The sequence below is a fragment of the Myiozetetes cayanensis genome, unplaced genomic scaffold, assembly GCF_022539395.1.
Source record: "Myiozetetes cayanensis isolate MyiCay16 unplaced genomic scaffold, myiCay2020 scf2-11, whole genome shotgun sequence".
In the NCBI taxonomy this organism is placed as follows: Eukaryota; Metazoa; Chordata; class Aves; order Passeriformes; family Tyrannidae; genus Myiozetetes; species Myiozetetes cayanensis.
This window is the reverse complement of record NW_026087411.1, coordinates 7,436,164-7,462,711: the sequence shown is the minus strand read 5'-3', so window position 1 is coordinate 7,462,711 and position 26,548 is coordinate 7,436,164. Positions and strand designations below refer to the sequence as shown.

At 43.0% G+C, this 26,548-nt stretch overlaps 3 protein-coding genes across 9 annotated transcripts in view; 2 read left to right on the top strand and 1 right to left on the bottom strand.

The window, feature by feature from the left end:
• The window catches only part of MACROD2 (mono-ADP ribosylhydrolase 2), a 1,470,694-nt gene that overhangs the window by 1,413,280 nt on the left and 30,866 nt on the right, over positions 1-26,548 (top strand). The gene's annotated exons all lie outside the window — the stretch shown is intronic.
• On the top strand, positions 27-16,136 carry FBXO48 (F-box protein 48). Of its 5 annotated transcripts, none has more exons than XM_050314990.1 (4): positions 27-454; positions 1,734-2,024; positions 4,111-5,195; positions 11,506-16,136. In XM_050314990.1, exons 1-2 carry the CDS (start codon positions 167-169, stop codon positions 1,893-1,895), a joined length of 450 nt encoding a protein of 149 aa, XP_050170947.1. In that variant the 5' UTR covers positions 27-166; the 3' UTR covers positions 1,896-2,024; positions 4,111-5,195; positions 11,506-16,136. The 5 variants fall into 5 exon arrangements, with proteins under 5 accessions (XP_050170947.1, XP_050170948.1, XP_050170946.1 ...); XM_050314991.1 differs by lacking the exon at positions 4,111-5,195 and adding an exon at positions 2,699-2,765; XM_050314989.1 differs by lacking the exon at positions 4,111-5,195 and having other exon boundaries at positions 1,734-2,673; positions 11,506-11,881; positions 14,881-16,136.
• Positions 10,516-25,164, bottom strand: PLEK (pleckstrin). 3 transcript variants are annotated; one of them, XM_050314983.1, is made up of 9 exons: positions 24,562-24,968; positions 22,474-22,629; positions 18,224-18,402; positions 16,985-17,076; positions 16,155-16,339; positions 14,827-14,931; positions 13,188-13,271; positions 12,234-12,303; positions 10,516-11,652 (listed from the first exon to the last, which is right to left on the bottom strand). In XM_050314983.1, the coding sequence occupies exons 1-9, from the start codon at positions 24,607-24,609 to the stop codon at positions 11,513-11,515; spliced, it is 1,059 nt and encodes a 352-aa protein (XP_050170940.1). In that variant the 5' UTR covers positions 24,610-24,968; the 3' UTR covers positions 10,516-11,512. The 3 variants fall into 3 exon arrangements, with proteins under 3 accessions (XP_050170940.1, XP_050170938.1, XP_050170937.1); XM_050314981.1 differs by lacking the exon at positions 10,516-11,652 and adding an exon at positions 25,004-25,164 and having other exon boundaries at positions 12,076-12,303; positions 24,562-24,869; XM_050314980.1 differs by lacking the exon at positions 10,516-11,652 and having other exon boundaries at positions 12,076-12,303; positions 24,562-24,984.

Genomic DNA, 26,548 nt, shown 5'->3' with positions numbered 1-26,548 from the left:
GGCCCGGGGCGGCGGAGGTTCGCCCAAAAAACAGGCGAGCCCGTACCCTCCGCAACGCGGACGGCAGGGACATGGCAAGCGGGCATCCAGCCCCGGGCGCTGCCGCCCACGGGCGCCCCGGAGCACCGCGACAGCGGCCGCGGTGACACCGCCCCCCGCCCCGGGGATGGACGCGGAGAGCGCCGGCGGCCGCGACGGCGCTGCGGGAGCAGCAGGAGGAAGAGGAGGAGGAGGAGGACAGGGGGACTTGGTGTCCGCCCTCCCTCCCGAGGTGAGCTCCCGGATTTTCGGCGGCCTGGATGTGGAGAGCCTGTGCCGCGCGTCCGCGGCGTGCAAGGGCTGGCACCGCGCCATCGAGGGCAACGAGCGGCTGTGGCGGCACCACTGCCTGGCCGTGCGGGCCGTCTGCCGGCGGGAGATCGACTGCGACCGCGGGAGCGGCTACTCCTGGAAGGTGAGTCCCGCCGCGGGGGCGGTGGGAATGTGGAAGGAGATGACACCGCCGCGTCTCGCCCCATCCCGGGGTTTATGGGGGCAGCGCGGCTCGGTAGCCGGGCAGCTGGTAAAATGCGCTGAGAACGGAAAGCCAGGCTATCCCTTTTCCTTCTCAGGATGGCCTTTTTGCTGCCCAGGCTGGCCTTTCTCTTGCCCAGGACCACACCTGTAACAGCCCGGTTATTCCTCACCCTGCGCTGACCTTCGTCCCAGCAAAGCCCTAACATGGGACAAAGCCCACGCAGACAGGGCTGGGAGGGAGAAGATAACATAACCCTGGCTAGGCAACGTGTGCTCTCTGGCTGTATTTCGTGGGAATAGGCGTGCTGGTTGGGAATGGCTTGCTGGAAAATTATCCTGGATAGCTGTGCCCCAATGCACCTTGAGCGACACGCATCCAGGAGAAAAATAAATTAGAGTATAGAAAAGGAAACAAGCAGGAGCTTTTAAGGCTGTTTTGAAAAAATCTCCCCTAACACAGTCCCAGTTACAGGTGGTCTGAGGAGTTAGGGGCAGGTTCAGCTCCAGAATCCAGCCTGGAAGCTGAGGAAGATAAGGAAGGGATCTGGTTCCACAGGTTGCTCGGGGCCAGGTGATTCCCTCACCCTCAACTGAGCTGGTGTGTTTAAGAGTAGGGGGGCAGTGGAAGGGTGAAAAGAGAAAGAAGCAGCAGCAAAAGAAACCAAGGAAGCCACAGTTCTGGGCTCTGACATTTCAGTAGAGTTGCTGCACTGGGAGGTAGTGGTTACCCTTTTGGTGTACAGATCTTGATACTCTTGCTCACCAATCCCTGCACTGATTGTTTTATCTGGAGGGGATTTAAAATAGAAGCAACAAACATACCAAGTCAGCATTTTCTTACAATAAAATGTTGACAGAAGAAAAGAATCCAGCCAGCCTCCAGAGTTAAAGGTCACAGATAACCTAAACAGGAAGAGAAAGTGAAAGGTGTCTCTTTTAAAGAGTAAGATGAGTTCCTGGTTTACATTTTTCATCTTGAGCATCAAAGAATTGAGGCAGGTATTGATTTTCCACCCAACTTTGAGCAGAAAAGTTGGAAGCAGATCAAGGTCTGCTTCTCAGCAGCACTGCACCTTCCTAGGCTTAGTGTCTAGAGATCCAAAGGCACATTCCAAATCCTTTCTCTAGCCTTACTCTTCCAAGGCAAAACTTAGTTGTATTGAATGCGGCTTAAATTGTTTCATTTCCAAGATCTGAGCAATTTGTTTTTCCACCAGATCACATTATTGAGAAACTACTGGAAAAGCAAAGTGAAGCAAGAATGGCTGAGTGGAAAATACAGCAACATTCCTTCACAACACAGCTTGCCAGAGAAAAGCATGTATCCCATGGACGTCGATACATGGGGAGAAATCTTGGAAGCAGAACTTGAAAGATAAGAAACCAGTGCTGATTCTTGCAACTCAAAAACCTTTTGCCAATGACACACAAACTGGCCGTTGTCAAACTGATTTTGAGTGATTTTTAACTGATTTTGAACCGATGATGAAAGTTTCTGGAAGTTACAGGTGTCTTTTTTTTTATTTGCACTTTATCATATTAATTTTATGCAAAATTCTAAATAAGACTATTTAGGCTATTCAGTTGTAATTTATATTTATAAATTTAATGTTCTGCTGTATTGTCAAAAATATGTTGATTATATTTTCAATTTGCACTTTTTCTTTTGGAAGAGATGACTTTTATTTAAAAAAAAGGAAGATATATTTGACTTGAAGTGTATCATACCAGCAGCACATGAGAGCCCACAAAGGAAGGCTGGGTTAGGGACAAATACAGGCACTGGAAAGAAAAGAAAATGACAAGGTGGCCACCTTAGTATCAGCTGAACATTTCCAGTGTCCATCTCAAGGGACAAAGTCCTCAGAAGGATCTCTGAACTGGCACCAACTTGAAAAACTGCTGCTAGTAAAAGAGGATGCACCTGTCACGTTATCTAACATAAAAGTGACCACAAATACAATTTATTACAAATAAATTGAATATCACCTTTTCCTACCTTCTTTGCGCTAAAGTAACTGCGGGTAAATACTGGGAAGGTCTCTGTGGCTCAAGGTATTCCTGCAAAATTCAGTCACCAATCTGGCGCCAATTTTCTATAGGAAAACTTCTACCATGGTTATGAAACTTGGTTATTTAACCCTTGCGGAATATCTGGTATGTTTACTCCCCCTTATTGCAGGTGTCTGGGCTCACAGGCTGTTTGTTGTAGGTGCCCATATCTGCAGACCAAGGAAGAAACATAACAGGTAGCTCTAAAATGCTTCCAAGAACAGAACGTTGCCTGATCCTTTTTCTAGTTTAGAGCATTCCGCAGATTTCCTCAAAACTGATCCACATCCCTCAGCCTCCTGCATGTTCCCCATTAGAAGAGGTGTTCAGTCAATAAGCACTGGTACCTTTTCTGAATCATGAGTAACATATTTAACTGAGAGCTTTCTCATCAACAGCAGTGCATAACATGATACTACTATTGGATAATGAGTTTTATGCATCTTTTGCAATCTCTTCTGTGTAGATAAGTGTTCTAGGAGCAGGACACCATTGCACTAGGTTTTAAAGATCTCCTTTTAGTCCCAAAAGAGTTGATGCTGTTCTTGTGGGACAGTTACTTCATTAGCCAAAATGGATGCAGTACCCAAAATTCACTGAAGCTTTCACTGTCACCCTGCCACCAAACATGACTGAGGCGTAGCTCAGAGTAAAGAACCATTGCTAAGTGTAGGTGTGATGCAAACACTGCTTCCTCTATTATTAGCTGTTCTGCTCGAAGGTTATATCTAGTTAGCTCAAATTAAAAAAGAGAAAAACACACCAAAATTCACACCCAGGCACATCAGTTTTTCCACCAAAGCTGCTGCCTCGCTCCCTGCTCACAGCATTTATCACCCCAACTTTAAGAGAGCTCGAAGCAAAAAAAGCGCATGTGAATTAATAAAGAAAACAGCACTAGCAGTACATTTTCACCACCTCAAAAGTACCCAATTTCTTAAATCACAAGATAGGGAAGGTGCATAATAATGGATCTAGTCCCTCACCCTTCTGACCCAGCCTCCTCCGTTGCCTTCAGTCTCTAACTCCCAGACATTTATCCCCTATTCCTGCTCCTTTGATGCTCCTCAGCTCTCAGTTCTCATATATATCCGCTCAGGATGCAGTTTTCAAATAGAATAATTATTCTGGCATCAATCCTAACACAGTTATTTCACTGCACTTAGCTGTAGCTTCTCCCCATTCTCATATGAGCATAAGAATCCCCAGTGTCTGTTGTACCTCTGCCTCTTGTCAGATCAGGTGTCTCTGCCTCTTTAAACACAAGGAATTAAACACTCGGCTTTGCAATTAGACAAGACCTGGATCTTAAACCTACGGTAACAGTAAGATTACCGTGAAAAATCTATTACTGGAAGAAAAATCCTGCAAGTATTTAAGTGCAAGTTCTCATAAAAACAAAGGTTGCTTCCCCTCCCTGCTCTTACTCTTTCCTGTGAGGGTTTTAATTCCCCCTGGAGATGTTATTGCATCAATTCTGGTTACCTGTTCTACTCCTCTCTACCCCTGCACCACCTACTCAGCCTCTCTGCTCCTCTGCAGGATGGATGTGTCCTCTTCCCTTTAAAGACACCCCAGCAGCATCCATTGCTCCAGACAGCGGCACTCCCTACACCAGCTGGTTTGGGCTCAGCTCTTTCCATTCCTGCCTGCCAACACCAGTCACTGAAATGCCAGCGATAGGAAGATGGTACTAGCACTGAAATTAGCACTCACACATGGGTATCCTTCCCTAGAGAGCATCCTCACCCCACCTGCACCCCAGGGCACACACCAGCTGCCCTCACACCTCGGTGGCTGGTGAAACCTTTTTTCCGCTCCAGTGCCCACCTCTTACCCACATGTTTTTGAGGAAGTGGAAATTTCTACTTTAGCAAACCCCCACCGACCTTCCCACTGCATTGGCACACCATTTCTACCTTCCCACTCAGACACTGTCAGCTGCAGGAAGGTCCCCAAGGCATCCATTGCCCAGGCTTCCCATCAGCCACCCGACCTTCCTGCTTCCCCAGCTTTCCTAGGACAGACAAGCCCTTTGGAGACAGCACATGAGGCTTGTGTGGTGCAGAACAAATAGCAAATGTTCTCTTCCCACACACCCCAACTGTGCAACATGTGCTTGAACAACCAGCCAGGCTTCTGTGGGGAAAATAGGTTTCCCTGCTGCACAGAATGTCCTGAGCTGCTGCACACAGCTGGGCATCAAAAAGACCAGCTCTGAAGTTCAACATAAGGTCAGTATTTTATTTCTGCACCTCCAAAACCACCTGTGGTGTTACAGCCTTCCTTGCAGCTACTCAATATTGCAGCGCTCTCTTTCTGAAACAAGGAGCCGACAGTGTGGCTTTATTTCATCATGGTGCAGGATGTGGCTTTGGGCCACTGCCATTAAAAACTAAATGAAAAAGCAAGCACGAGATATTTAATCAACACAGACTTTTCTTCATTAGACCACTCAAATTTCAAGGGTAATTTTGCCAGGTGTTTGTGCCAATAGGCAGATAGGTACATCCCTGTCCTGGTCATCTTTGGAAGGTTCCAAGTAGCAAAGTTATCCCAACCCAAGACAGAACAGTTGGGCTCAGGATTGGGATCAGCTGCTTCAGCCCACCAGGGCTGACAGAAAGGTAAGAAAAACATACAGCTGGGAAGATTTGAGTGGTGGGGGAGGTTTTTTTATTTTCTCTCCAAATGAACTTTGGTTGAGGCACATCAGATTCCCAGGAGCACACTGACAATTTGCAGTTGTTTTCCCACCGTATCGCTCGTTCACAAAAGTCTGTCTCAAAAACCACAGAAGAAATCACCCGCTGCACTTCGTACCACAAGTCAGCAGCAGCTTCTGACCAGCACAAAACTAAGAATTAGGGCTTGGGGGCAAGTTCAGGCCTCAGCGCTAAGGACGAGACCTACTTCTGCTGTACTGGTAAACCAAAAAACCCAAGCTACAACTGTGGGTAGAGAGGGAAGAAAGAGAGAGGCGATGGTCAGCAAACTCAGAGATCCCCAGGACCTACCAGGATGAAACCCAAGAGAACAATTCTATGTATGGGCACAGTGAGCTGCAGCCTCCCCTCAGAATCACCCTGTCCAGCACTGCCACCCATGTCCAGCAACTGTGGATTTATACAAAGCCAGAGAGGAATGAAAACCAGCCTGCCAGAGCATGCAAATTAGGTACAACATTAGCTTTTTTGGACCCACATTTAAAAAACGTTGTGAGCAACAGCACATGCTCGTTTTGATGCACTGGCAGAGGAGCTGCTGTGTGCCAATACAGAGTGTAGCTGCACAGGCTGATTTGTTGCTGAGACACCAGGCACTTCAGGCTGTACACAAAGGCTTCTCCAGGTGCCACAGGACACCAGTGGCCATGAAATAATGTATCAGCCATAGCACTAAACATTGCTTTTAAACATTTCAGTGGTGTCAGAAATGAAAAACTAAAGACCCTAAAATGCTGCCAGCTGCCTATGGGAGGATTCAGCTTGAAGACTGAATTGAAGGTATAGGTTGAGCAAGTCAGGAACAGAGAGAAACCTTCAAGCAAACAGACTGGCCACCTTAAGACTTTAATCCTTATGGGGGGGAAAAGAAAAGTTGAAAAAGGCAAAATGATTTTTTGCAGCGGTAGCTTAGGGCTGATAAGTCAGATATAACAATACTCCATGAGAAGTCTACTCATCTCTTCAATTGAGGGAATATTTTCAATAGCTTCTATTACTTTTCTATCACAATGCTAGAGAACAAGAGCACTGAACAAATTTAGCTAGGAGATCCTAACACCTGCATTTCACCGTGTGCAACATGTACTATTTGACAGCATAGCCAATAATATAAATGCCTCGAGTTTCCTTTAGCGTGGCTGACCAAATTAAATCAGCTTTTCTAATGCACCTTTATTTTTGAACATCCTGGTCTGTAGACAATTTTACCACTACATTATACTGCTTTTTAAAGTCATCCCAACATGCAGCTCATCAACATATGTACTTAGAGATAACAACACTGGGGACTGCCCAAACAAGGAGATTATAACGACACCCAACACACATAAAGGAACCACACATGTAAGTATGAGGACATGAGAAGAGGTTTTTGCTGTTCTAAGGAAGTGACTAAAGATCACACAGTATGTTGTAGCAATTCTAAAATGTCACTAGGCATTTATGTTTACTTATCTGAGATCTGCTTTATGATGCCTAATAAGCAGAGACACAAGCTCTCTTTTAGGATGTTTAGGTCGGAATAGTTTTAAGAAAGAAAATCCAGTGTGGGGAAGGAGGAGAAAGGGGAAATTGAAGGTGTAACTTGGGAAAGAAAGCCTTCCTTTAAGCAAAAATATTAATTAAAAAAACCAAAAAACCCAAAACCACAAACCAAACTTATTTTACAACTTATACATCAAAATTACGAAATAGTTCCTTTTATGAATCAGAAAACTGCATAACAGTGTTAGAAGTCTGATATAAACAACGCTTCCTGTTATTCAAAAATATCTCACAATGTTGATTTTGTTACTGTACTTCAACCATCACGTACTTGGGAAACACAGCAACTTAAGCCTTCAAAAGCAGGACACCTACATACAGGTACAGCAGAAGCAGTAAGGGACAACAGTGGTTTCTTGGTTTTCTTTTGATATGCTTTGGTGCTTAAGGAAGGATTTTCATGCTTTTCCTTCTTACGTGGAAGAAGGTACATGAAAAGACTGATAATACATTGATTTATATAATTGATACTCTTTTAGTCTGCAATAGGTTGTTCTAGTGTATTTGATAAAGAGAAAGGGGCTAATGGCAACACTATAAAAGTTCTCAATGTCCTTTTTACAGCTGAGTCTGAGGACATAGGAAGATCAGTGTGTCTAGTTGTTTGGGGTTTTTCACTTAAACTCGTCAATCCCCAGTTCCTTCTCCTCTCCCTTGATCACTCTGGTTTATCAATATTGAAGGTTTTAGTGAAAGACACACTGTATGCGAATTTTAAAAAACACTAACATAATCTCTCTCTCTTTCAACTGCTGGAAGCAAAATTCCATCAGTTTCATCAGCATATCCCTTTGATTTTTTTCCTCCTTCCTGCTCAGCCATCTTGAGCAAGTGGATGAAACAGAGAGAAAGGTATTGCCATCTTAAAAGAAAGGCAGAGTCTAAGCAGGGGAGTGAAGAGTTTTACTGTAGCCCATTATATTTAGTGTGGAAGTCCAATGAAATAAAAAACCAGCATTTTTCTCAGCTTTCATACAGTCTTCCTCTCCCTTTCACCAATCTAGAAGAGCCAGAAACAAAGCGTGGAAAGCCACAGTTTTGGTTCTAAAACACAAAGCAGGAAGTCTGTGTTCTAATCCAGAAAAAAACCCCAACCTTATTTTGAAGCCAAATGAGAAGTGCTATTTCAAGAAGTCCCATGAGTAACAACAAAAGAAGAACCTTGTTTTCAGTCAGAGTACACAGTAAGCACAGAAAAATCTCTATACATCAATGAGAATTGAACCACAATTCACAAGCGAAAATACGTGCACTTTCCAAAACCCAAACAGAAGGCACCCACAGAAATACCAACAACCTGCAGAAGACTGTTATCTACTAATTTTGCTTTTTAAAGTTCCTCCTGTAGTTTCCTACATTTTTAAAAGGTACAAGCTGAAAAAGAACAACAACAACAAAAAAAAAAACCACCCTCACCCCACTGCCCTTCCCAAAAATCTCCCACCCTACTAAAATATTTCTGACCCCCACCAAAAAGGTTATTTAAGGAAATATTTCTGGAATTTTAATGCTGCCCAAGCCTGAATTCAGAACAAATAGAGGCACATAGCAAAAAACATAAAGTACTTATTAAGAGCCCTGTGGAGCAAGTTGTTTAAACTTAAAATAACTTGTCAAGTATTTGAGAACAAATTATGGGAAAAAAAGAGAAATAATTAGCGTTTAACATTTGTAATAATGTGATCTCTAAGACAAAGACAAAAGCAGTACTGCTGCACTGAATAGTTATCTGCAATATTGCAAGAAGAAATGAAAACAAAAGACAAGTTTTACAGTAAACGTTAGGTCATACCTCAGAGGCCCTAACTAGTTGTTTCCTCTTTACGAACACACTTTGATTAAATATTACTCAAGAAATTGTTCTATTACTGAAATATATTTTTAGTAGACCTTTAACACTGTTAACTATTCTTTCAAACGGAAAGCAAAGACACCACACTGCAAAGAACAGCACCAAAATAACTACATTTAGCAGCAAAATAACACTGGCCTTACTATTCAGAAGAAAGCTGCAGGGCAGGGAAAGTACACAGCTCTTGAAAACCTCTGCCAGAGACGTATTAAGGCAGAACTACCTCCATATGTATTGTTTGCTGGATTATAAGAAGCAGTAACACCTGTGGCTGAAAGCTTGATGGGCTGCTGCAGTCCCCATGGTTGTTATTTTTTCAGTGCATGTGTGTGTGGTTTGCTTCGTCCTGTTTTCTTTTAAACCATGGAAGTAGGAATGCTGTGTCTACGTGGGTGTTTTTATGGGTGTGTGGTTGATAAAGGTTCCCAAAAACCTGGCCCTAACTGCAGTAAGCACATAGCTGGTATGCCAGGAGAGGGAAAGCTGCTCCGTGCAGGATGTGACAAGTCAAACATGAACTTAAGAGGATATTTATAGAGGATTATATCATACAAGTCTTTCAGTAAGTGAAGATTATAAATATAGTCCTTATCCACAATGGTTTATTTTGCTATTCTCTATGAAAAGAAGGCTTAATTCATATGGTAAGTAAAAATGAAACTGATGTTGCTGCAGTAATTTCTGAGGGCGTAGTAAAAGTGCGATTTAAATAGTTAGGGGGTGAAAGTTAGAGGAAGCATGACACATATAGGTCTGCTCTTCTGTTTTTCTCCTTTTGATCAGTAGTTCCTCGCACTAGGCCTGCTCTCTCATCTCTTGTGCTGGTATTCAGGATCCGTGCCTCTTCCCTTCCACGCCTTCCAAGTAACTAGGCTGGGCTCATCACCTCTGACAGACTTGTAGGTGCTTTTTAATACTGAATTCCCTTGGACAGGGATCTTCCCCCTGCTGCCAAGAAGCAGAGGCACCTGCAAGCCTTTGTTCAGAAACACTGCCTGTGAGATTAGAGACCCTATCGACATAGTCTGGTACAAACATCAGCGCTCTTCCATAAATACGCTCATGAGCATCCTCTGCCTGAGAAAACACCGTTCACAGGTGGGCAGGGCACAAGGAAAAAGGACAAGGCCATAGACCAGTAAAACATTTTATTTTTATTAAAAAGTGGCAGTCACATCCTCCCTTTGGTAAGCAAGACAAGTTTCTGTTGTTTCCTTGTGAGGGGTGGTTTTTTTTTTCTATTTTCCTGTGCCCGTGGGTATTTTTAGGTTAGTGAGCTCTGAAAGCAGAAATAGGCAGTGACAAGCAGCAATTATCAAGAAAGCAGGCTGGGCAAACAGTGTATCTTTTTACCATGAGTCTTCCTTCCTCAGAAGGACACACCAGGCTTCAGCAACCCTGTCAACTTGCATAAGCGACAGGAAATCCCTGCCAGAAGTTGATTTCCACTGGCTGTCTTCGATGGACATGATGATCCACTGTCTCCCAGCCTGCTGTCTCTGCAAGGCTGTGTTTTCTTTGGGATAAATAACACAAGGCAACAGAGCTTCAGGCTCATTAGCTCAGCTACAGGTATGATTAAAGCAGAATTGAAGAGAAACTTTAGCTCCAGGTTTATTATTAGACTGCAGAGATCCAAATAAGAATTTTTACGGATAAGGTACCTTATTAGGTCTACAAACGGAGGTTTAGAAGTTTTGAAGTTGCACTTGGAACAGTCTACATGCAAAATTGATGTTGACTTTCAACTGCTTAGAGGTTAAGATTTAGAACTTTCTTTGATATACAGTCAGACAAGAATACAAGACAGATCAGGTAAACTGATCCTATTAAATAATAACATTTATTTCAGTTACAGCAAGCACAAGGTTCCTCTTAAGGCACAGAATCAAGGACTGAGTATGTTGCTGAAGGTTCAAAAAATAAAAAGCTGGTCAAACCCACTTCAATCAGTAGTTCAAGTAACCAGTCCATGGATCGTTTCCCTTTTCCTGGAAGATTCTTAATTCAAGTCTAGTACAGTACATGACACCTTAGCAACCTGCTTTGGAGACCTAAACAATGGGAAATAATGGTGCTACTGCAGATTCTTGTGGAGAAATTTAACAAAGGTCAAAGTTGGGTGATGAAGTTGGAGTGAAATTGCTTCGTGTTTGGAATATTGTGGGAAGAGACTTTTCCTCATAGTGCTGTCATTGGGTCGTATTTGCTTTCCTCCTGGTGATTCCATAGTTGTCTGTATTCTTCCCTCCCTCAACAATGACATATTATAAAGGAGTGGATCAGGTGTCCAAGTGAGTTGATTTCTTTCATTAAATCTATGGCATTACTTGTGTAGGTGAATAAGCAGTAAAAAGATCTGGTAAGGAAGAAAGTGTAAAGCTTGTCTGGGGAAGAATTTGAAATACATGAAAATCCTGAAACGCAATACAGGCTGAATGGAGGATGACTAATTGAGCTCCTGAGAGGCAGTGGCATGACTCTGTCCCCTGTCATTGGTGAAATTCTCACTCTCAGCTGTGGCAGCAGGGAAAGATATGAAGTACAACCTTTCTCAAGGTAGACTGATTAAGCAGCACACACTAATAAGGCATGTTCTTTTTTATGATTTAGTAAAATATTACCATAACACAAGTGGAAAAATGTTAGTTTGTTAGTGCCCACTAAAGAATTGGAAATTCCTACCTGTCCTCACCCCCAACCCACAAGCCTTAGAACACCTCTCTCGATGACATTGCTTTCTCTCAGTGAAATGCTAAAGTTCCTGTTCTCTTTTGAGTAACTAATTTCAGTTGTCTGTGTTCTCACTGGCAGATCATCTTCATTTTCCGGTCCTAGCAACTGTCTGGATTGCTTTGATCCACTCTGAACGCTCTGTGGATGAGGCTGCTTGCAAGTAATAGTGGATTTCATTTGCTGTGATGATTTCAAAGAGGATGTTGTCAACATCATACTTCTTGGCTACAAGGAAGAAATAAAGAAGTCAGCTCTGAGAGAATCAAGTCTTGTACTTACAATGTTTCCTCCTTTACACACTGTGAGGGGATCTCCTTCCTTTCTGCAGTGAGCCTGACCAGGCCTTCACCAAGATTGGGTCCAAGACTGCAAGACTGGGCCCAAGAAATAGGTCTCTCTCTCTCTCAGAGAAACCACACATGAATCCTGCACATTTGAAATTCAGGAGTCTCTGGTTAGTTGTTCTCAAATCATGGAAGGATCTGCAATCCTGCAGACAAGTCACATTCCCCTCCCACGATCAAGCTCAGCTTACTTTGTCTAAAAGCCACTTATCCTAACACAGGAATGGAGTCTTCCTTTTGACCAGCCTTCCCCAAAGAACTGACAAAACACAAAATTCTCTGTTGCTGCCTCTACCACAGTATCCTACCCCAGTAATTCAGACAGAAGAGAGACACCACTCATTAGAATTACCAAATCGTTGTGCATATATTGCTTTTGAATAAAAAACACTTGTGCTTTCAGGCAGATCAAAAGAATGCACCAAAAACTTATTACACAGCTCATTTGCTGTGGTTCCTTACTGTCTGGCATATCTTCCACTGCTGTCACCACACAGCCTCTCAAGTGAATTGCTCCCAGTGGTTCTTCTCCCTGGGGAGGACATGAAATCAAAATGAAATACAACACTTCTGAAACTGTTCATATGTTCATATCTGGTTACAGTTCCAGAACAGAAACAAAACCATTTTAATTAGTATGTTGCCCGTGAGAACCAACAGGTTCTCAGTCTGTGTGTGACACAGAGGGTGAAGTGTGTGGTAGGGGGAGGACTTGCAAATAAGTAGGGAATAATTTGGGGGATTTAGAATTCAGGATCTGCAGAGTACTTAGCATGGGAACAGGAAAGTCAGACACTCCTCACTGTTGATTCTCCAGTGTGTCTAGGCTGCCTTTACCAAGGAGGACAGCACAGCATAAAGCATCTGTAACCCCCAGTAGCACTGTTGCTGCAGCAGTGCAGGATGAGATAAAACTTGTGGGCTGAATCAACTCAAATGACAGTTTTTGAGGGGCACTCTTTGCCCATGGCACTGCTTCTTCCTTAGGGCAGGGTTTGGCATGTTAGAATTACTCAAGGAATGGAATGCCCTGTCTCAGCCTGACACAGCATATTTGCTCAATATTTGCTCAAATATAAACTGCATGATTATTGTACTGAGGTCATTTGCACTGAGTTTGTTTTGATCAAGTGAGAGCACACATTAATTCTAATTAATTACAGATAAGAGGTGAGAGTACAGTTCAGTATTACTTGTCCCCAGGTCTGGGTGGCACTTGCTGCACTGACTTGGAAGCCCAGAAACCATCCTTCACTCTGCTTTTTCAGAGGATGGCAAGCCCATATGAGCACAGACAAATCCCACTGTCCTCCCTGGTCTTCTCTGTCACACATTCCCACATAGATACTCCATTTGGATATTTCTACAAGGCACTGGCTTTAAAACAAACAGGGAGATAAACCAAATATCTCTTACTCCAGCAGGATCATAGTAGTGAAGATATGCAGGATCATCTCTTAAAACAAACTTTCTCACTTTCCAGTTCTTCCTCCGATGTCCCTAGGAAAATTCCAAAATAGGAATGTCATTAACTGCACTGCCTGCATACAGAGCTTACCCAGACATGAGAGAACATGCAAATACAAAAGAGAAAAAGCTGAATATTTTGGACAGGAAAGACTCACTGGACTAAGACTTGAACCTGGCTTTTCTACGTTCCAATGTTTTGCACAACAGCTGGACTATCACACTGTTGTCCTTTTTTTTTTTTTTTTTTTTTGGACAAAGCAGAAGAGCTTCAACATGGGAGATTCCCCTAAACACATGATACAATCTGGTAGTTATAACATTCACATGAGGTCTGTGAGAACTGGGTTTAAATGCCTGCCAGAAAACACAGCTGCAAAGGGCCTTGCAGGAAGGTACCTCGAACTATTGGCAAGAATGAGCTGAAAGTCCTTCTCTCCCTGCAAAGATAACAACAAAAACATGCTTATCTGGCTTAAGCACCCTGGAGGGCTCATGGCTGAGAAGCTCAATCAAGCAGAAATAACACCACTGTCTACTGTGGACGTGGTGCCTCATTGCCTGTTTTTAAGACTGAAAGGATGGGTGTGGAAAGTCTAGATCTGCTGAAACCATTCTCAGCAGAAGCAGTGACCCACAACCCATTGAGGGTGACCAAATGCAGACTCACACCGGTGGAAGGTTGCCATGAATCACTTCCTCTTGGCATTTCAAAATACCAGTTTCTCCATTACCTAGGAAGCTCTTGCTAACTAGAAAGATGTGAATGTGACAGGGTAAAAGAACAGCAAGTGCGGGTCTAATTTCTTCCATTGCTTTTTGAGTAATCTGATTGAGCAAGAGAAATACATATGAGCAGCACCAAAAGGTCCATAAGCCCTCAAGAACTATTTTAACAGTGAAGGTTCAGATTCAATATCAGGAGATTTTTTTTTAGAGAGAGGGTGGTTCAACACCCTCAAAGAGTGCAATAAGTCAGGTCAGTCCTGAAGTGGTCAGGCAGTTGGAGCAGATGATTGTTGTAGAGTCACTTCCACATGAACCATTCTATTCATTGAAGAATCCTGGTTTTGCCTTCAGTTCACTAATATCTGCTTGCAATGGCCTTGGAAAGTAAGACACTTCCCATGACATTCACTGATTGCTTAATGTTTTACTGGAAAGGAAGGTGTACAGTTATCTTCTGTCTTACACATCAAATGTAAGTCATGGAAAGGACTCCTTTGCTCAGGAATGCTGAAAAAGCCTGTGAAAACTGGCATCTGAATCCAGCTGTGTGTCCAGAGGGGCACAGGAGTGGCAGCCTTTTTACCCACTGTACCAATGAATTATCACTTCTCCTGCATTAAAACTCTTTCCTAATTAAAACTGTCAACTGTTTTATTTCGTGCAATAAACCTTGCAATGCTGGGCAAGGCTGCTGCTGCCATGCAAGTGTTCTTCGTGCAAAGGCAGGAGGGACAGAGATGAAACTTGTCAAGTGTGGGGATGACATAGAGTAGTTCTTAAAGCTTCTAAGTGTAAAAGAGTAATCTTGTACCCACATAGCTTCATCCTAGTGACAGGATGGAACACAGGCAATACTGACCTGTTTCAGCAAACATCCTTGTTTGACAATTGTGCCTCTGAATTCCTCTTTCAGGACCACATCGTCATCACTGGAATATCCCTCACAGAAAAACCCACTGTCTGGCTGCAAAGCCACAAGAGAAAATTCAGAAGTTACACAGCTGCTGCATTCTTATGAACATGTACCAGTATGGCTTCTCTTTGGCTTCCCTCCACCCTGTCTTTTGCCACTTAAAAAAACCCAAAAAACTAAAAAGTTTAAAAAACAAAAAAATCAACCCTTTTACTGGAAAAACCTCCCAGTGAAGTTGAGGGGCTCTCCAAGTCACCATGGCACCCTTTTGGTGTGAGGTAGGAGTACACTTCTATGATACCAGCTCAGACATTGACCTGCTGGGACCTCCTCACACCGTCCTGGTATTGAATTGAACTAGAAACAACCTAAAAGCAAGCAGAGCACACATGGACTGCCAGAAAAAATGTTCCAGGAGGCCAAAAACTGTGATGGCCACAAGGCTGCCTTCACCAGCAGTGTCTCTGCTTCCATTGCTGCACAGGAAAAAGTCTCCCTACCACAGACATATTCTAGGAAAACAATTGAAGTAAAGGAAGAGTCATTTTGCTGAGGCCGAGTGATTCTATATGGTAAATATAAACAGAATTGTAGCATCAATTTACTTGGTTTTACTTGACAGAAGGCATGCTTTTTTGTTAGCATTAAGTCCATAAGCCAAACATCTTTAAAATAGTATTTGACTGTGACTGGGATATTGCAAGTTCTTCAAATCAATCCCCAGAGTACGAAGCAATAAATGGAAAAGGCTGGATATGATAACAAGAATAGGTGCTACTGGGGGTTATTAAAAACTTCTAATTCTTTGCTCATAGGCAAACTGTGTGTGTGTGCACACTCACACTGAGTCAGATTTGATGGCTCTGCACAAAAATGGGTTTGTAGCTTGTGTCACTCTGTGAAGCCCCATGATAATGAATTACTCTTCCCTTCCACTGAATCATGAGGGAAACCAATGGTTAAGTTCTGGCCACCAGTGCAATTACCAGGAACAGAGTCTAAGTTAAAAAGAACCCAGCTTGGTCTCAGCACTCAATTCACACTTAGAAAGGTGCCAGAAAAAAAAAAAAAAAAAAAATCCTAGTTACAACTATTAAAGTGAGCCAGCTCATTTTGAGCATCACGAGAGAAACACAATTAACATGGATCTCTCCATTTCTGAGCAGTCTTTCCTCCAGGATTTAAGAAGCTCAACAGAAAGCCCGAGAAAAGCAGAGAAAAGTCTGAGACAATTAAAAAAAAAAAACAAAACAAAAACAGAATACAATGCTCACAAAGTAATAGTAGGCATCACTGAGATCTAAGAAGGGGGTGTCTGAGAGCCCCTCAGCAGCAGCCTTGGATGTATCCCCGGCAGGCTGCAGGTAGCCTTCACTCAGGAGGGAAGAAGCAAGCAGGAGACCTTCTTTGCGGTTTCGGATGAAGCTGCTGGACACCAGCCAGTCAATCACACAGGTGCCTGGTTACAAAGGAACAAAACATCAGTCACAAACCAAGACAGACACGAAGAGGTCTAAAAATACGGAGGCAGCAAGCCTACTCTGCCTGCCTACGCATCAATCTCCTGAGAAAGGTTCTTAGCAGCAACACAGGGAGCTACTCTGGAAAGGTTCCTGGGTCATCCAGTGAGGTACAGCCTTGTTAAAGTTGGGAAAGACCTCTAAGATGATCAGTCCAACCATTAACCCAGCACTGCCATGTCCACCACTAAACAATGTTCCCAAGTGCTACATGTGCATGCTTTTTGAGCACCCACAGGTTTGACTTGGAGCAGAACGGGAATTACAGTGTGACACTGCTTGGTGATGAAAAATTCAGAATGGAGTAATTCTTCTGGAATTAAGTGTTTCACACAACAATCTACTCAAATGATTTACTTCAATCTCGCTAACACTGGTAAAATTCCGTCGCTTACCATGGTCATAACTGAACACTTTGTCAAGATCCATCTTTTGAGCACTTCCTGGGTTGGTCAAGAAAATATCTGCCAGACTTTCTTCCCAGCTTCTGTGTTCTACAGAGCTTAGAGCTGTTTTATCTATCTTTAGCTTCTCAACCCTGTTCTCCCTTTATTGCATGGAAAAAAGGGACAAGAGCTCCTTACCTGTAAAGCAATGATTGTACACTCTTTTATCTTTTTCCAGCTTCAACTCCTTTATGCCCTTTTCAGGGTCTTTCATCGAGATGTACAAAGCACTGTGTGTGTAAAAAGAACCACAGAAGCTGTCAGCAAATAAAAGGGTTTTGCCAGTTTGTAAAATAATGTCACTGTCATTCACGGGGTCTTTATGTTTGGTTGGCACACGGCTCCCTGCAGAGCTGTGGCGTGGCTCATTCTCATCTCCCGAAAAATTCAAGCTGAAGAGCCTGGAGGTATCGCTGCATCACTGTCACAGCTGGGGGAGCAGAGGGTGGAGAGCACAAATGGCTCACCACATCCCCCTGCTTCGAGCATGCAACGGCTTGTGGTGACTGTGCCGTGAAGAGAGGAACACCCACCGCTGAGGCACGTTCATAGGGCCCCACAGCCTCAGTGCAAGCAGGAGAGTTCCCTGCTCTGCTCTGCGTTCCCCCAGAGGTCCCGAGCTGAGCAGAAAACCTGTCCCTGTGACATTCCCGAAGCCTTCATGCTCTCAGAGGCCACAGGTATCATCAGTGAAGGATAAACATTAAATGTCACTGGCTAAGTTCTGTGGCCTGATCCTCTGATGAAACCTGTGAAGCCAGACTTTGTTGGATCTCGGCCCTGTGGAGTTTTACTGTCTTTTAAGGAGCACTGCAGGTTTATTGGTGTCTTGGTATTTACTTCTCAGAGGCAGAAAATAAGCTGTATTTCACTTTTTGAAGTACTAACAGATGGCTTCCTGTGCATGCCCTTTATCTTGTCTTCTCCCTTTGCCAGTTCCATGTTCTCTGGCAGGCACTGCACTTCCCTTACCAACCAAAAACTAGGCTAACATCAGCATTTCTCTGGAAAGCAAACAAAGGGTCTAAAATATTTTTGGAATAAATTATATATTGTGTAAAAATGCCTCTCCTGGAAGGATCACATTTTGGCTGGGGGTCTCTGCTTGCACTGCAGTGTGCCCAGAAATCTCCTTATCAGCAAAATCCTTTGATAAGTAAGTATGTCCCAGGTAAATGATGACATTTTAAAAAGGAGCTTCCCAGTTCAGATTGCTGGGTCATTTCTGCCACACTGTACACACTGAAACTTTTAGTCTTTCAGAAATTATGAGGTATCATGGACAGACACACTCATGGCTCTTCCAGACCAAAGTCACAAATCTGACAGCTGCCTGAAGAGGGAAGTACACAGCAGAGTAGAGCTACAAGAACAAACCTCAGGTTGATTGTTTCAGGCAGTCTGATAGATTTTCTCGTGGATTTTCTGGCAAACCTTTGGCCTCCATCTATGCAGTGAATTGCTTTCTTGATATCCCGCACCCAGGCATCTCTCTCCTCCAGGTAGGCAGCTTGAAAGAAGTGGTCCTGCTTGGCTGCAGTGAGCTTGAAGACAAACTGAAATGAAAAATTATGGTTTCTCTAAACAAAGTTACTCTGGTGTAGCCAGTTGGTCATGATAAACCAAGTAGCCCCACAACACACAGCCTACCTGTACCTATGGGAACATGGGAAGTGCTTTAGAGCCACAGTTAAACTGTAAAAACTCTGAAGAAAATCATGAAAAAGCACTGCAGGTAACTGAATCCTTCTGTTGCTTCCATGGGAGTGATCCTGACACTGCCAGTACAGCCAAGGTGAGTGGCACTGATACAGCTGCTGATGGTAACTTTAGCTGGGAAGTTCAACCCAGCTGAAAGGCTGAAGCACCCAACCCCTTGCAGGGTTACAATGGGTGTAAATTTGTCTTAGTGTTTAGAGACATGTGAACAGTCTGAAGGAGGAAAAATACCCCACATTGTGTTGCTCAGCTACTGACTCACAAGGAGAAAAAAGGTCACAGTCACACTGGAGAGTGGCTGAGTACATTTGCAGACTAGAAAAAATTTAAGGGCTTAGTAGAGAGATGATACGTCCAACCCTTGGCTAGATCTTGGGATCACTACCTATAAACACACCAGCAACAATGAAAAGACTGTATTTCCCAAAAAGGATAAAAGATCTTTTAAAGGTAGACGTAAACAGAAAAAATAACACCAACCTGAAAAAAACCCCCAAACAAATGAAAAAACTACACCATAAGGTTCACACTGTTTGAACTCATTTCCATCCAGTGATCTTTTGGATGGAAAAATCTAGATCTAATTTCTAATTACTCAGGCAAGAGGGTTTCCACTTCTAAAATATAGCTCCCCATAAGTGAAACTAATTTGTTATGTAGCTGTGGTAGAAAACCAACACATTGAATGTGCCTACTGAGGCCCATATTTGTAAATGGTACATTTCTGAACATCCTTAACATGCATCTTCCAGATCATGGCCAACAGGAAAAATTCTGACACCCTGACATTGTGCCTAAGTCCAACTGACTTTCATGGAAGAGATTTCAAACTTACAAAGCAGTGGGTAGTCAAAAATCCAATTCAGACAGAAGAGTAACCATTTTTTGTCTGTCACTGCTCAGATTTCCAGCAACACCAATCTTTTCTATTATGCAGGAAAGAGCTACATACTGAAAAACAATGTTCACGAGAAAAGTGAACAGATCTCTCTAAATCCCAGTATCCAAGTCATGCTAACACACCAGATTAACATGAAACATAAAATTAGAATGAAATGTGAAAGCATTAAGACATTTTTTTACCAGAAGAAAAATTAACCTTCTCAGAGAGCTGAGAAATAATGTACAGTGAAATGCTTAAGGAGAGTTTTAATTTCCAGTACACAGAGGAGACTTGGAAAGCCCTTTCTCTTAACTTCAGCTTCTAGAAAGCTAGGCCACTAAGCTGGACTTCCAGGCTTCCTCTGAAATTGGTGAAGAGGTTGAGTCTCCTATCCTAGAAGTGACTAAGCCTCCCTCTGATGATATGTATCTGTTTGCACTTTTGAGAAAATTAGACTCTATCCAAAGAAAAGCCATGGGGAAAACAGAAAAAGCTGAAGTATAGCAGAATTAACATTGCATTAAGCAATGATCAAACATCAAATCAAGAAAAGTCAACAGTGGTGAATGCATTTTGAAATGTAATCTCAAAATATGGAGTTGCAGCCTCTTCTGAACAGGCTTTAATCTCTGCTTAACAAATCCAGCATTGCTGCTTTTCCCCTCAGCACCTACATTTTGCAGATGATTTACTAAACCAAGTGTGTTGGTGACATGCTCTGAGCTTTCAAGTGAGGCCCTGGTGCAGGTACACAAGCTGATTCATAAAACTGAAATCTAACCAGAGAAATATAGAAGTCAGCTCATGGCCCAATAGTCTATGTTCCAAACTGGGCCCAAGTGAGACTAGATTTAAAGCTGGCCTAATGAGAATTATCCAGCTTTTTGCCTTACAGAACTCCTGTCCTAAAAATACACTTTCATTTTTAGCCACGTGAAATCAACGTATGGAAACCACCTAAGAACCAGAATTATTCCCATATGAGGAATAACTGTATGCTTTGACCACATAACCAATGAGAAGCCAGGATGGAATGCAGAGGCACTGGATTCAGTAGTACAGTAAAGCTCCAAAATGTAAGATTAAGATACTTTGTTTTCAAGAAATACATGCAGAAATTTAGGTTTAATCATGTTGAGCAGTAACTACTTTCAAGAACAATCCCAGCAATGGCTTTGGTTGTAAGAATGAGCATGTTGAAGTTTTGACTGTTTGAATGGTGCAGATCTAAAAGAAAATACATCTCCAGGGGTATTGGTCTATGGACTTCTGAAAAATATCACCAACTCCATAAGGAGGATCTGCTCTGACGCCTGCTGAGGTTGTCTGGATTGTTCCATTGACTGCAGCAAATCCTTCACCAGATCTTACTTATGAAAAGGTGTTTTGGGTTCCTCAACCCCCAAGTCTCAGATTCTTCCTTTTGTCTTTATTCTCCCTCAGAAAAGACCTCAGCAACTAAAATTAAACATAAGGTAGAGCTCATTAGGTAAACTTATGATGTCAAATGAAGCACAATGTAAAACTCATTGCAGCCAAAGGAATGATCCTCAAAGACTTTATCAGCTTTCCCTACAGATGAAATGCATCTTCTGCAGACTGGTACATCCTCAACCAGCCCTTTGGGCAGGTGAGGATCTCTCTCTCTTTGCCTTCAGCAGACATTGGATACTTCAGACTTCTCTGCCTATTTTAAGGTATTCGGATATGCTGGTGAATTATTTTTCCTTTATTATTAAGTGTGTTACTGTTACTGACATTGCCAAGCAATTATTTTAGACCAATACTGATGGCAGTGCCTTTCTGGGAGTTGAGGAAAAAAAAAAACAAAAAACCAAAAAAAAACCAAAACCCAAGACAAAACTGTTTGGAAAGGAATGGTTTGTGAGGAAAAACTCCATTTCTACCATTACAGTGTAGGATATGTGGTAGTCTTGAACATAGTAGTGAGGAAGGAGTGCTGTGCTGAGGCTTGTTAATTAGATAATTACCACAGGATTAACAGCAATCTTTATTCTCTGTGCCACCCTTTTCTTGTACTACCTCAGTATAAGAGTCCCTTTCTCTCAATGGATGAGTCTAAAGACTCAGTAAGAATCAAGGTGGGGTTTTTTCATATAAATATGAGTTCTGCATAAAGGAAAAAAAAAAAAAGGAAAGAAGTTGAAGGAAGAAAAGAGGGCTAAAGGAAAACCAGCAGGTTTAAATCTAACACGACTGACTCCACTTACCCCAAAACCTAAGGACAGGTCTAATTCTCCTCTCTTAACTTAAATGAGAAGTGAAGTTTGCTGTTTACTGCAGTCTCTCAGACTTTTTTCCTATTTTTCTAATGCTCTCAGAGACTTCTATCTTTAGTCAGGCATCCCTATGGTAAATTGCTTTAAACTGTAATTGGATAATTTTCCAGATTCTGCAGGAGCCCTTTGCCAGAGGAATTCCTGGGGATGTAATACCTATTTGATGAAGTCAAGTTGACAAAGTAACAAATTACTGACTAAAGCTGATTCTTTGCTCATACTAGAAATCCTGTTTTACCGACAACTATTTTTCAGGAGGCCTAAAACAAAATGTGTGTCACAGCATTTATCTCCTTCCTGTCTGAGCAAGCCAGTTGTTGCTCTTTGACAATAGATGCTTCCACTGCTCGTGAAATGGTTTTCCACAAGTTTGTTCTGTGGCATTTTGATTTATATTTAATACAGGAGTTCGTTGACATTCAGCTGCCAAGTGTCCTCACACCAAAAAAAATTAGCTCTGCTCTCTGACAGACTCAGAGATTGAAAAAAAAAAAAATAATCAAAAGTAACAAAAAACACCCAACACTTTCTGAATTAGTCCTCTTGAAGGGTCCTCAAGTCAAGTACTACAAAAGTCCAAGCCTGCTTGTGACTTTGAGACAGGTGAGAGTCACCACTGGGATGAGTGCAAGGAATCTGTGACCACCTCAGTGGTGTCTGGCCCCCTCAGTGCCTCCAGGGGCATCAATACACTGTTAAACCTTGCCACAAAAAAAAGTACTTACCATTCTTCTGCCAAAATCTTGGCATGGGCTACTTATAGAGCTCCCTTTTAGTGGGATCATCCCTTTGGGACTGTTGTCAGCCTTCCGTTTGTAGAATTCAATTCCGTCTTCTAAGAGCACAACCCACATCGGCTTCCAGGTGTTAAACATGCTGCCCTGCAACAATAAATCACTGTGCATGTTATGTTCAGCTAATCACTCTTCACACGGTACATCCAAGGAAGATATGACCTCCCAGGGAGTGTCTGACTGATGCTAAAGTAACTATAGCCAGTGTCTCAAGGGAAACATACCACAACCACAATGAAGATAAACCTCATTATCCTTCTGACCCCCCACTAATTTCCCCTTGCAGTCACCCCAGACACGAGTTTTTCCAAAATTGCATTGCGGGTGTTTCTCACCAGTATCAATCAGCCCCAGCCACTGCCTTCAAGATGATGTAGAGGCAATACTACAAACAACCCTTGAAATTTCTAAATGTGGACTGGCACATTAGGACTGCAAGCATCCTCTAATGTATTTAGGACTTGATGCTGCAATACAATCAGTCGTTGAGGCTTGGCTGTCTGATAAGAAATCACACGCTCCAGAGGATTTCTAGCAGTATAAGAAAAAACTGTAAGAGTAATGAATAGTTTAAGGGCCTGAGGCTTCAGACCTCCAAGTGCAGTGGTGAGGAATGGGCACATGTAGCAAAACACACAGCAAAACTCTTAGAGACTGAGAGAAACAACCTGTTTCTCTGTGTTGAGCACAATTAACTGCTGGAATTACTAAGACTTTTGCACTCCAGCTACACAGCCTCCCTGGTCCTGCCTTCAGCGACCAGCTTCAACAGTGGTAACAATCCCAGATACCCAGGTGACTTAGCCAAATGAGCATGTTAACTGAAGAGTTAACCAAAGCACAACTAGCATTTGTGGCCCCCAAAACAGAGGCCATTCATCAAAAATATTAGCTCCCCTTGCTCCTTCTGTTACAAAGAGAGACCCAAGTTTATCCTCCCCCTGCCATATCTCCATTCACAGCATCCCTGTCCTCCTCACACCATGGTGTCTGAGCAGTGCTAAAGCTGGAGGTAGAAGCCAGGCAGCCACTGCTGTGCTGTGCAAAGAGCTTGTTGTGATTTGTTAAAACTGAGAGCTGGGCAGAGCTAGTTACATCCGCAGCTTGTGTTTCTGCAGAAGTGAATGGGACAGAAACATGCCAAGTCTTTTTTGATTTATTCTCCAAATGAACTCGTTGCCTGTCACATCCTTTTTTGCTGCTCTACCTTCCATGAAAAGCCTTTTTCACTCTGAATCAGACCTTACATTCAATTATGGGGTAGAGATGGAAAATCATCAGCCAAGATCTTATTAAAAGCAGGACCTGGACCTTATTCTAGCCTCTGCAGCCCTCACGAGAAGCAGAAGATGCCCCACAAAGAAAAGTCACTCTTATGGGTGTTCTCTCAAGACTCAGTCGAAGAGAGAAACAACAAAAAGAGTCTCATCTGGGTGAAACATGTGGGTTGAGTGCTGTTTTTCTTTGATTCTTTTTTTTTTTTTTGTTAATAAGCCATACAAATTTACCCTTTTTGAGAGTCCAGATTTACCCATTGGGTTGATTTTCTGCTAAGGAATTGATTAAAATGATAAGACAAGAATTGTTCCTTTTGTTTGTGAGTTTACCACAGGCTACAATATTTCTGCTCATAACCAGACAAGTCCATTACTTCCTGGAGGCTGGACTCTGACACGCTCTACCAGTGGAAGCCACCGCGGATTTCAATAAAAGTTAAGGCTTTCTCCTATGGGCTGTGCCACAAAAGGCTCCAGAACAGTGGGGCAGCAACTGCCTTCCCAAAGAAGGGATGTGACCATGACCCCACACACTGTCTCCAGGCCAAGGTGATCCAATTTCTCTCATCTCGCTGTTCTTCCTTGATATTAGGTCGATTAGGTAGGCTGTGCAATCAGGTAGGCTGTGGCTGTTTCCAGCTGTTGCCTGTTTTGCCAAGCTTTCACAGCACGTTTCCCTGCACCTCCCCAGCCTGTTCAGAGTTAGTTTGCTCTTCCTCTCAGTCCAAAACTGCCCACTTACCTTCTTAACCAAGTAGCCTTCCCTTATGCGCGCCGGTTCTCGCTCCATGTCTCGGGCAATCCTGCTCTCCAACAGTTAAAGCTCCTCTGACAGCACAGTCCGTGGGCCGGGGCGTTTTTACAGTACAGCTGTGTCATTTCACAAGTTCCTCTGACTGCTAATCACAAGCCCATTTCCTCTTACAGAGCAAGAGAGATAGGGAAATGCAAGAAGCACGTGTGTATTTATAGCCTGCCTCTGACAGCACAGGCAGTAGCCTGACAAAACACTCCATCGTATCAAACACAACCAGCCTCGATGACAGAATCCTGGGAAATTAAATAAGCATTTCGGTGCTCAGGCCCACTCTGCAAATACGTGAACTCTACCAAAACAAAAACAGAGTACTGTGCTGCTGCTCGGTGCACGCCCAAAGCATCTCAGAGACAGGTTTCCAACTCACCAGCGCTTTCACATCATCCTCTCCTCAAAATTTGATTCCCAGCAGGTGAGCATGAGGAGTCTGCCAGCGAGCTGGAGAGTCCTTGCCTGGTTAGTGAGGATGCACCCTCTGCTGACACAAGAAATTTGTTTGTCAGGCTTGGTCAGGTTTTGGAGGTTGGTGCTGAGGCCTCCCAGAGAGGTCAGCTGTCAAATAGGCATAAATGGATTAGACCAGTGCATTATGTAAAGCACCGACCGCAAAGTGCCACTTTCTACAAATATCTCTTACTTGCTGCAGAGCTCGCTTGGCTATATTTGGGAAAAGACAAGGCAAACCCATAATTTTTTTTATATATCAGAGTCACAATCCCTCTTCCCCATACAGAAGGAAATGGGGATGTACGGGAGCCAATAAGGAAACTGCTTCATTGCCAAGAGCAAAGTGTTCTCCCAAGCACGAGACTACAAATCACTTTTGCAGCTAAGCCCATTCAGACAAGGGTTGAGCCCAGGGTGACTCCATCTGCCACCTCTGCCACTTGTGAAGATCCCCAAACAGGGACTTTTTTCAGACAGAAATTCCAGTTCTCCATTTGCCTCTGTTTGTCTCAGCCTTTACTCTGAAGTACACAGAAGTCTGACAAGCTCTGTCAGAGAGAATCAGAGGGTTAGCAGAGCCCTCAGAGACCTTTTCTAGGCATTCCTCACTGCAGTGGTTCTCCCACAGATGAGATTCCACTCCTTCCTTGATTATCTGTATTAGTGCTTCGCTATCCCAACAGCTGGATGTTCCTTCCCAGTGTCTGAATGAAGATTTTCATTTCCAGACCTTTCCCAACTAGTTGCTGCTCAAATTACACTTTCAGTCTCTCTGCAGGCAGAGCACCTGTCTGCACCACCTATCTCTGAAACACTTTGTAGTGCATTCTGTACAAAGCACACCTTTTTGTGGTGACTTCATGTACCACTACATTGTTTGGGGTTTCTAAAACCTACAGTCTCAGTAAACTGTTCCTTTGCTCCTGTATATCATGCTGTTGTAAGGATCTGATTGCTTAAAGGCCCTATTGCTGACCTAACCAGTCCACATTAGGCACTTTGCAAATCAAGGGCTCCATATATGCTTTCCAATTCTCTGGCTGTCAAGTGTACTTGGAGTCAACAAACAGATTTTAAAATTATTAGAGACAGAAACTCACACAGAGCTAGTAAAAGCTTCATGCTCTTTGGACCTAAAAGTAAAAATTTAGCACTAAAAAGTGATCAAAAAAGCTTGTGTCACATATAAAGTAGAGAGTTTGCCTACCAAGTCCAGAATTTGGAATGAATTGAAGATGCAATCCCACAGAGGAGATAATCTAGCTGGACTCTGAGTTGCATGTGAAGGCTCCTTTCACATCCCATAAGCCTTAAAATGATGTTTGATGGACTGAGGAGATTGTAGACTCCTCCTGTATAATACCACTGGTTCCTTCTGCTTAAGAAGGTGAATTATTTCCTTCATCTTCCCTTTCATTTCAGTGGTTCCATCTTTGGGAAAAGGTTGTGGGGTTTTTTTCCTGAT

Coding starts and splice junctions, on each gene's coding strand:
- FBXO48 (XM_050314992.1), top strand. CDS start 167: ATGGACGCGGAGAGCGCCGGCGGCCGCGACGGCGCTGCGGGAGCAGCA. Junction 455..1,733: donor GGAGCGGCTACTCCTGGAAG/GTGAGTCCCGCC, acceptor TTTTTCCACCAG/ATCACATTATTGAGAAACTA.
- PLEK (XM_050314981.1), bottom strand. CDS start 24,609: ATGGAGCGAGAACCGGCGCGCATAAGGGAAGGCTACTTGGTTAAGAAG. Junction 13,272..14,826: donor AAGGATGTTTGCTGAAACAG/GTCAGTATTGCC, acceptor GAATTTTCCTAG/GGACATCGGAGGAAGAACTG. Junction 12,304..13,187: donor ACTACTATGATCCTGCTGGA/GTAAGAGATATT, acceptor TGTCCTCCCCAG/GGAGAAGAACCACTGGGAGC.